The sequence below is a fragment of the Misgurnus anguillicaudatus genome, chromosome 15 (assembly GCF_027580225.2).
Source record: "Misgurnus anguillicaudatus chromosome 15, ASM2758022v2, whole genome shotgun sequence".
Taxonomy (NCBI): Eukaryota; Metazoa; Chordata; class Actinopteri; order Cypriniformes; family Cobitidae; genus Misgurnus; species Misgurnus anguillicaudatus.
The window spans coordinates 32,862,193-32,872,365 of record NC_073351.2 but is presented as its reverse complement, the minus strand read 5'-3'; the positions used below and the strand labels follow the sequence as shown (position 1 = coordinate 32,872,365).

Below are 10,173 nucleotides of genomic sequence, written 5' to 3'. Positions count from 1 at the left end.
AAATGTTAAAGATAATTTTTGGGTCTCTTGAACATAAATGAGGATCGATTATGAGACATTAGAAGGCGTAAAGAGCTGCTTCACCTGTAGCTAATGTTTTGCTTTAAACAACTGCATCTTTTTAAAATGTTTTTTAAATGCTTTCCCACAGATTTATTTTATATGATGACTCTGTGCCTGTGGATATGAGAAAATATGAGATGAGAAACATTTTTAAGTAATGCTTTAAAAAAGAAACCGCCGCTGTCCAAGTGCTGAAACGGCTCTTTGCACGTTTGTAAATTCTTTATCGCTTGTTTGTATTTTTACAAACCTTTTCTTGCATATTTGCAAAATATTTTATGAGATTACGATTATGTATGACATTTATACATTTACAGCAATTAACTCTTTCCCCGCCATTGACGAAACCGGAAGTATTGCCCTATGGCAAGCGGCTGCATGTCCGTATCTGTTTTAAAGATCGCTTTGAATGGGATCTCTATGAAAAGTCTGTCACAAAAATGGAATCTCTGCTTTTTGCTCAAAATATGGTGTTTTTGCAGAAACCTACCCATATTCAAAAGCTGATTACAAAAGAACTACTGAAGGTAGGATGAAACTTTTTTTTGTTTGAAAGCAGAGGGTCTGTTCTTTCATTTGTTATATTATATGTTTATATATTTGAAGAAGAACATTTTCTGGAAGGCATTAAACTTTTGTGAAAATCATGAAAAATGCTGGCGCTGGCTGGCAACTTTTTAAAAAAATGCTGGCGGTGAAAGAGTTAAAGGCAGAGTCCATGATGTTTGAAAGCAAATGTTGATATTTGAAAACACCTAAACAAACACGCCCCTACCCCAATAGAATCTGGACCTTCTGTTGATAGACCCACCCCACACATACGCAAACCCGGCAAGGATGTCGGTTAGTAGACACGCTCCTTACTGCTGATTGGGCATAAGTGTGTTTTGGTAGTCGGCCCGTCTCCTTTTCCAAAGCGTTTTTCAAACATCGTGGACTCTGCCTTTAAAAGCCTGCTATTTTTCCTTCCATGACTAAAAGAAAAAGGTTTTTATCCAAAAAATAACAATTTCAATAGAAGTGAAAACAACACAAATTATTTAACTTTTCTTCCTCCGCTTAATTTTTCAGTTTACAAAGTCTTTAAATAGGCATTTGAATAGGGATTAGACATAGCGCCAGCACAACTGGCTTTTAAAGGGGATGAGAGATAAGACTCTCATTGGTTTATTGGACGTTATGCCAAAACACACCCATTACTCATTAAGAGAATAGGAACAACCCTTTTTAACCTTGCCCTTGGCGCACAAACCATTTTTCCTGCCGTTAAATTAGCAAAAGTGGAATTGGACACGCCCGTTTAGAACGTGCACCGTTCGCTTTAGACAATCCGCTTAGATTGTTAAAATAGGGCCCTAAGTATGTTTTGATAATTGTTCTGAATCTGATCTCTAGCAAAATTCCTTCACAAAAATGCAATTATTTCAGCTTTTTGCTAAAAATTTTTTTTTAAAGAAAAATACCCATTTTTAAGAGTTTATAAACAGAGAAAAAATATAGATAGTATGAAACGTTTTTTTCCCCCTGTTTTGTTTGTTTATTGTTTGTGTGAAAGCAGAGGGTCTGTTCTTTCATTTGATATATTTGTATGTTTATATATTTTTAGAAGAAATATTTTCTGGAAGGCATTTTGTGAAACTTTTGTGAAAATTACAAAAAATGCTGGCGGGCAAAAAAAAGGCTGGCGGTGAATGAATTCTTGGCATGTATTTTTATCTGTCTATGGGGCGGTTTCCCGGACCAGGATTAGCTTAATCCAGGACTAAGCCTTAGTTTAATAAGGAAATATAACTAGTTTTAACAAACATTCCTTAATAAAAACGTTACCTGTGTGCATTTTGAGGTAAAACAAAGGGTACTGATGTATTTTAAGATATGTCAGTGCAAGTTGTTTTCAGTTTGGAGAGCTCTTAAAAGTGTTTAAGTCTAGGACTAGTCTAATCCCTGTCCGGGAAACCGCTCCTACATCCTTCAATACAGCAAGGTTCATCTCAGTCTGCCTCATTGTAAGGGAAGTTCAGGTAGGAGTAGATTTATCCAGATAAGTTCAGGGTGATATTCTCATAAAGACTCGCATGTCTGTCTCACATTTTAATATCCACCCATAAGCAGACAGATCAAGGGCACATGCAAAATAAATCTCCACCTACCCATCAGTGTCCTCGGCTCATAAAGTACAGCATGTGGTGCTTTTGACAGCAAAAGAGACAACTATTTCGTCTTTCTAGTTGTGTTGTGAAGTTTCAGATTTGTGCCATGTGTTCATCATGTGACATTTTAAAGCATTGACTATTTTGTTAACATCGGAGCTTATACTGTATATAGTTCAGGAGACCTAATTCAGTTCTCAGTTATGCTTTGTTTAGTTCCCTGAGATCAAACCTACAGCCTTTTATGCTGCTAACCCACCGCTCTTATGAGCTACAAGTACACATCAACATTATTTTTCTCTTGAATATCTTTTGGGTGAATGGTTGACATAACCTAATGGTGCTTTCACACCAGACGCAAATGAAGTGTTGAGAGTGAGTGATTTACATGTTAACTCAATACAAAGACTAATAGACATCCTGCGGCATGATTTGTGCGAATGAGGCAGCGCAAATTGAGAATTTAAGCCGTTTGACGTGTGTAATGCGTGATTCGCGCGAATTGCGCAAGTTGAAAAATCTGAACTTAGGCGGATATTTACACTGTTAACTAATCAGGAGCTTGCCAGTGACATGATTACGTAAAGTTCAGTGGGATAGTCACAGAATTTTTTGCTAATTTTTCCGTGGCATTCTCATGGATGGGTTACTCAACTGCTTTTTCCTATTTTTAAACCAATGTCGCTTCGGTTTAGGGTTAGATTTGTTGTTTGCGTTAGGATGTCACTTTAAGTATTGTTTATACAATTTTTTCTAATGTATTCTTTTATATTTTCTAAACTTTAAACAATTGTCGCCTGGCGTTGGGGTTAAAGTTGGGTTTGGGTAGGGATGCCATTTTATGTAAATTTAACCCTAAACCGAAGCAACACTGGTAAGAAAATAGGACAAAACAGTTGAGTAACCAATCCGTGAGAAGGCCACGTAAAAAAAAGAGATCCGTGAAAATGCCACAGAAATTCGTGAGATCAGGTTGCATTACGATGTAGCGAGCAGAGGCACAAATACGAAACATCAATGAAGGAAAAAACCATCTTCGCTGTATGTGGACACCCAGAGCTGTGCAACATATCTTTGTACTTTTATAGAAACAGGTATTCCTGTTATAGAAAAAGGATCTTGCTTGGAAGAAAGTGAGTGAGGAGATCGGACAATCTGGTAAGTTGTAAAAAATGTTCTTTACTCAATTTAAGCTATATTTGGGTGATTCTCACGAAACCATTGAAACACCACGGCACTAATGATTTTAGCTTTAAAATGTGTAATATAGTAACATTAAAAAGCATCAGAATTAACACAATACTGTCTTCTACTATGCACAATGTGTGATTTCAACATAAGAATTTATAATTGTAAATTTTATCTCATTTTCTGCTGAAATTCTCATTACCGCAATGTGTCCGGCTGTGTTTGAACATACGTTATGTTGTAATTGAATCAAATTAACACAAAAATATTAAGAAAAAAATAAATGGATGTTTTGCTAGACTACTTTAGATGACAGAAAAAATATTTACTGAATATTCATGTATAATAATAATGAAGAAAAATTAGGAAAATGATGTGTCCATGCCTGATGTTCTCATCCTCCGCAACACTTTTTGAGAACAGTTTAAGCACACATACAGAATTTTAATTAAGTTTGATTTTGAGTGACCAAGCACATGGACCAGTTACTTCAAGATGGCTACCAGGTAAGATATTTTTTTTACAGTTAATTTGAAATATTGTCTTGTCAGAATGCTTACACGACATTTTGATTATCATTACCGCAACAGATGCTTATTAAATGTTAATTTAATTAATAGAAGCATAATACTTTGATTTTAAATGCATGTGCAGAATCTCCAAATTATGTTTTTTCAGGTTTGTCATGTCATTTTGAAAATATGTCAGTGTTGATGTTTTCTGACTGTTGCGGTAATGATATTTTTTAGGACTAATTTTTTTAATTATGTTACAAAAAGTGTTAAATGATAAGTAAAGTTTTTAAATTAATGTTCCCATTTACTCCAGACTTTGTTTTTCAATGTCTGGTGGGAAAAAAAGTACATTTAAGCAATTTTTACATTTTCATGCTTGACATTTTTAAAACCAAGTTTTCGTGAGAATCACCCATTTACTGTATATGCACATACTGAGACTACAAGCTAGCTAAAGCCAGCAAGTTGAGCATATTCACGTCTGAATTTCACATGGGAATGACACAATTTAAATGTTCAAGTGCCCAACTACACGCAAATAGCGTGATTGATTCGCTTCATTTGCGTCTGGTGTGAATGCACAGAGTACACAGCTTATAAATTTATATTAAAATCTCTGACCTTCAATCATAGATGTTGGTATCTCTGAAAATTTGAGACCCTGTTGATATGTTAATGTGTGAAATCATGCAAATATCTCTCAGCAGAAACATCTCAGAAGCAGGAGACTGCAGGAAGTCTCAATTTCTCTCCCTGTAGTATCACCACTGTTTAGGAGAAACAAGCTACATATTAAAGAGGACATTCGTCATTTATGTATCTTCTGAGACTTAAAAAACAAAAGAGGAGCGCAGATGTGAATGTCAAAAAATAATACAAAGATATTAAATGCTTTCAACCTGTATTAAAGTATGCGTTCATCAAATACTTTCACTTCAAATTGGCTTAACTTCAGGCCATTCAGAAATATCGCTTTGTTGGCAGAATCCATTAAACGGATGCACGGATGAAAAATTCGATAAACGACGGAATGTAAAAAAAAAATGCTCATTTGCAAGAAAGCATGTCAGACACACTTAGAGGATTTTGCATTTGAGCTCTTCAAATCCTCTTCTTTTTAAACATACCTTTATGGGCAGTAATAGGCTTTAGAAAATCATTCTCTTTAAATCTGTAAAAATCTTGGTTTTGGAGACACAGTCATGCAACAATAAATGAGTCTGTTGTTATTCATCAAGATTCGTAAAAAAGATAAATCCCACTCTTTTCCTCTTGAGATCTCATGGAAAGCTTGATGATCCTGGGTCAGAACAACACTTTAAACTCATGAGAACAGAACAATTGCTGATTGCTAGTTTTACTGATTACATTTTTTGAAGATGTCAGTTTTTATGGTCAGTGACACGAGGAGCATCAGCCATAAGACTCGGAGGCTGAGATGCAGCGTTACCATAGCAACAGCATCCGATTCATCCGAGCCTGCAGTTTAATGACTGCGTGTGTAAATGCATTGAATATGGTATACAGAGTCAATAATTTATTGAGCTCTGGATGGTGTCTTACACAAAATAAATAATCCAGAAATGTGCTGATTTCTCCCAGAGGTTTTGCCTAAGAGAGCAGAACGAGAGCAAGAGTAAAAATATGAGGGTAAATGTGTGTGTACACACACAGAACTATTGATTAAAACCTTATAAGTTGTTGATCTATTTTGAAATAGACAAATGTATAAGCTGCATAGGAACCCTATAGTATGTAAACTAAAGTCTGATGGGATGAGGCATATTTAAACCCATTTTTAAATGCAAATTAATTTAATAGCAATTAGTCGTTTTATTTAGTCACTGTCAGAAATAAAGGTACAAAACTGAACCTTTCTGTCGCTGGGGTGGCATCCTCAAATGCTTATTTTTGTACCCTTATACAACACATTGAATTGTTTTACCTTACAATAAAGGACCTATTGTTTAATTTTAAGGGGGTGTGCACACCAAAGCTTTTAACCTCCTAAGACCCGAGCTTTGGTTTGTCTTTTTTTCAGATTTCCTACAGCTATTTTAAGGTTAGGAAGAGCCAATAAATGTAATAACTAAATATTTTATTTTAACAAGAAGCAGTGTAATTGTCCCCATTTGTGTACAACAGGTTCCAGTTACACCGAATTAACTATTATGGTGCAAACAACAAAAAAATATGATGTCCACGTATGTGAACATCCAGGAGCCTCATTTATAAAACTGTGCGAAAAGTCTACATATGCACAAAAGTCAAAAATGGCATACGCCAAAAAATATTAAGAGTTATAAAACAAAGCAATGTTCCCAATCACAGATCACCTGCAAGTGTGCGTACATAAATCATCCTCAGATCCCACCCTGCAAACCTTTGCGTGGGAACTGGCGTACACATGTTTCCAGCCCCGTTTTGTGTGTATGCACGCTTTATAAATGAGACCCCCAGTCTTAGGAGGTTAAACATGTCTGAATCGGCAGGCGGATGCTGACGCCGAAAAAAAACCCGCCAGCTGCTGGCTTTTTTGAAAAATGCCCCACTTCCATTGGAAACAATTGAAAACATACGCTGGCCGCCGGCATAAAAGCTTTGGTGTGCATGCCCCTAATGACCAATTTTGTACCAGTTAAATGTAAGGGGTACAAAACAGTTAACTTTACCTTACACAATAACACAATAGTGTACACAATAGATCCTTAAAGAGCCATTCCACTTTTTTTTGAAAATATGCTAATTTTCCAGCTCCCCTAGAGTTAAACATCTGATTTTTACCGTTTTGGAATCCATTCAGCTTATCTCCGGGTCTAACGGTACTACTTTTAGGGGGCGTGCACACCTCCCACCACCCACGGCCGGTGCATGTTTTCAATGGTTTCCAAATAGAAGCTCTGCGTTTTTAAAAAAAAGCCAGCAGCTAGCGGTTTTCTTCCGCACTGAAAACCGGTGTCGTGAGCAATTCGGTCCCCCCGGGCAATTCGGTCTCCCCTAGGACCCCGCGTGATTCCTTTGGCTGAAAAAACTCCTCATGAGTAGTTTTCTTAGCGCCTTATTACAATTTCTACAAAATCGCGTTATGATTTATGTAGTTAGAACGTTGTTAAAATTACAATTGATGTCTTTTAAATGATATGTTTAATATAGTAGTATATAAATGAGGCTATAGGTAGGAGATCTACACATTGCTTGTGTCATTTTTTTATTTAGATTATTATACTGTACCATTTCCACTTTTGACTGTCTACTTATACAATTACTTACTCATTAATTACTTATACAAAACATGATTACTACATAGTTGAATCACACATTTAAATTATAATTATAAGCTATGATTTCTACACTTTTACTATTAAAAAATATATTCCGTAAGGTATGTTAATAATTTACAAAAAATAAAAGTATTGTTTTTGTAAAGCAGATGAAGACACAAAAGTACTGACGTGTCTGCAACATGAATATTAGTTTATTATATAATTTTTTAGTTAACTTTTATTTAAAAAAAAATGTATGCTTCTATTTTGTACAACATAATTAGCTTGCTAGCCGCGTATGCAGACGAGATATTGCAATGACAAATTTTTGAGCAGGCATTAGTGCTAGATACCAATCGGGGTCCTAAGGGAGACCGAATTGCTCGGGGGGACCGGATTGCTCACGACACCGGCACTCTGCGTTTTTTCCGCGCTGAAAACCGCTGAGCACTGAGAGTTGAAAAATATTCAACTTTGGGTGAAAAGCTCCGCTCGTCAATGTCAGTTCTCACACAGCTGTCGATTCACAGTGAAGGGGTGGGACATTACCACAGCAACAAACCGGCTCACAGCTAAAGTATCAGAGCTACACAAGCGCTCAGCTAATAAAAGCTGTCACTCAGCTGAAAAACAGCTGGCATTTGGCCTCCTCAAGGCGTTTTCAGACGCCCCCTTAGCATAGCTTAGCATAATCCATTGAATGCGATTAGACCATTAGCATGGCACAAAAAATGACCAAAGAGTTCCGATATTTTTTCTATTTAAAACTCTTCTGTAGTTACATCGTGTACTAAGACAAATGGAAAATTGAAACTAAGACCGACGGAAAAATTAAACTTTTTTCAAAAATGTGGAGTGGCTCTTTAAGGTACAGTACAGTAATGTACCTAAATAGGTTCAATATTGTGTTTTGTATACCTTAAAAGGTACAAAACGGAACGATAGAGTTCCCCCAGAGACAACTTTGTACCTTTATTATTCTAGACTCTAAGAAATAAAGGTACAAAAGCTGTCACTGTGGCTGTACCCTCTTAAAAAGTACACATTTGTACCTAAAGGGTGCACATTAGTACCTTAAATGTATATATTAATACCTCAATGGTACACATTAGGACCTTTTAAAAGGTGCCGTCCCAGCGATAACTTTGTACCTTTATTTCTGACAGTGCACAATAAGTGAAAAATATTGTTTCCAATTCAAATTGTGATTCAAAGACCAGATGTCATTTTGAAACCAACATAAACTCATACAGCATAAATATACTGTGTAGTGTCTTTCTCTGGAAAAATATATGCGAAAATAAATAGGAATCTTCCGTAACTGCTTGTACAATTTTGCTACATACTGTAATATAGTGTAAATGTGTGGCTTAAAATGCAAAACAACGAGTCTTTCTTTACAATTTGTCACTAAATATATTTACATGACATACAATTTGCCATCAGTGCAATACATAGGAATGTTGCATAAATACCAAATGTTAAACTTTTCCTCTGTAAACAAAAATAAATGAAATGACAGTGATTGATATAATGTTTTCTATTTACCACTTATCAAACAATTTCACCAAAACCCCCAAAATAAACTCTGATACCGGCTTGTCGACAATCTGCACATAAGTATAGACTGCTGTTTATACAGATTATGAGTTGCTTTTGTCTGAACAACTTCAGATATAACTTTGGCAGTTTTTATTTTTTTTCTAAAATAAACACTGTTAAAAATAAATGAACGATGATATGAAAGATTCAGCAAATGTGACGTAAGCTTTGCCTTTCAGAGCCCATTTTCACAGTGATAATTCAGAAAGGCTGGAAGCCTGTTATAAAACAAAACTTAAAGTAAATAAACATACGAATAAACAAATCGTTTCACCCCTCTCTGCCCGGACCGGCAGCACACAAGGTGTTTATCATGTTGTCAACAGCTATAAAATTACAAACACTTATGAAGAGATTCGTAGCAGTCATCGCCATTTAAAAAAATGGTCTCGGCTTAAAATACAAAACGTTGTAAGGGTGAGAATCCGACCTGATGCCCATAGTGACTGTGAACACATGGGAGGAGAGACGTCACCAAGAAAACGAGACCACGAGTGCTGTCTTGATGGAAGCGAAACAATAAGTAAACAAAAAAAGTAAACGAAAAACTACACATTTAAAGAGAGGATGACGCACACCGGACAAAAGAATCGAGCAAATTTAGAAAGACTTCACCAATAATTCAGACGCATTTGTATTTAGACTATAGATTTTTTTTCTTAAACTCATCAAGTTTGGCACTTTATCTGAACAAATACAATATCTGTTCAAAAAGACTAATCGTCATACAAAACTGTATTCAACGTCTCTTGAACGTAACTTTGTAGAATATAATATTTGATAGAGAGAGCATACGGTAGGTAAACACTTTGTACGTACTTGTAGTTTAAAATGAACATTCCAACAGATGTTTTACACACATGCACAAAAACAAACACAACCGTATCGTTTTCCCAACGAATCTCTTCACGATACTTCCTCGGCTGAGCGCGTGTCCGTTTTGAGACGCACAAACTCTTTGGCCACTTCGTCGTTGGTCCTTTGTGACAGTATTCTCATGATGGTCAGGCCGGTTTCGTCCATCGTAATGTTCCTGACGAGCGGATAGCTGGCGTTCACGTTGCCTTTCTCCGCCAGTTCCCGAAGCTGCAGGACCGTCATGCCGATGATGCGGTCCTCTCGGGCGAAGCAGTAGTCCTTCACGGAAATGTGAAGCTCGTAGGCCTCAGGGCCGTGCTCATTACTCAGCACGCTGGAAAGAGCACAAACGCATCGTTTATATTAGTTTAATACCAGATCGGACTTTTTTGATGAAGTTACATGCTGTTGATCTCGACCTTCGTTTTTTTTTACAGTTATGAGACGCTCTATATACCAATTGTAGTACACGGCTATGCTTTCTGTAACCCGGACAGACCCGGTCTTAAATTTAGGATCTGTCAGACACAGAAA

The 10,173-nt window shown here is 36.4% G+C and overlaps 1 protein-coding gene across 4 annotated transcripts in view; it reads right to left on the bottom strand.

Moving 5' to 3' along the window:
* Positions 1-8,571: 8,571 nt before the first annotated feature.
* Positions 8,572-10,173, bottom strand: part of LOC129418593 (protein unc-13 homolog C) — a 237,743-nt gene continuing 236,141 nt past the window's right edge. For all 4 annotated transcript variants that reach the window (XM_073853802.1, XM_073853801.1, XM_073853803.1 and 1 more), the window contains one exon: positions 8,572-9,973. In XM_073853802.1, the coding sequence (XP_073709903.1) occupies positions 9,688-9,973 (286 nt within the window). In that variant the 3' untranslated portion in view covers positions 8,572-9,687. The remainder of the gene's footprint in view (positions 9,974-10,173) is intronic.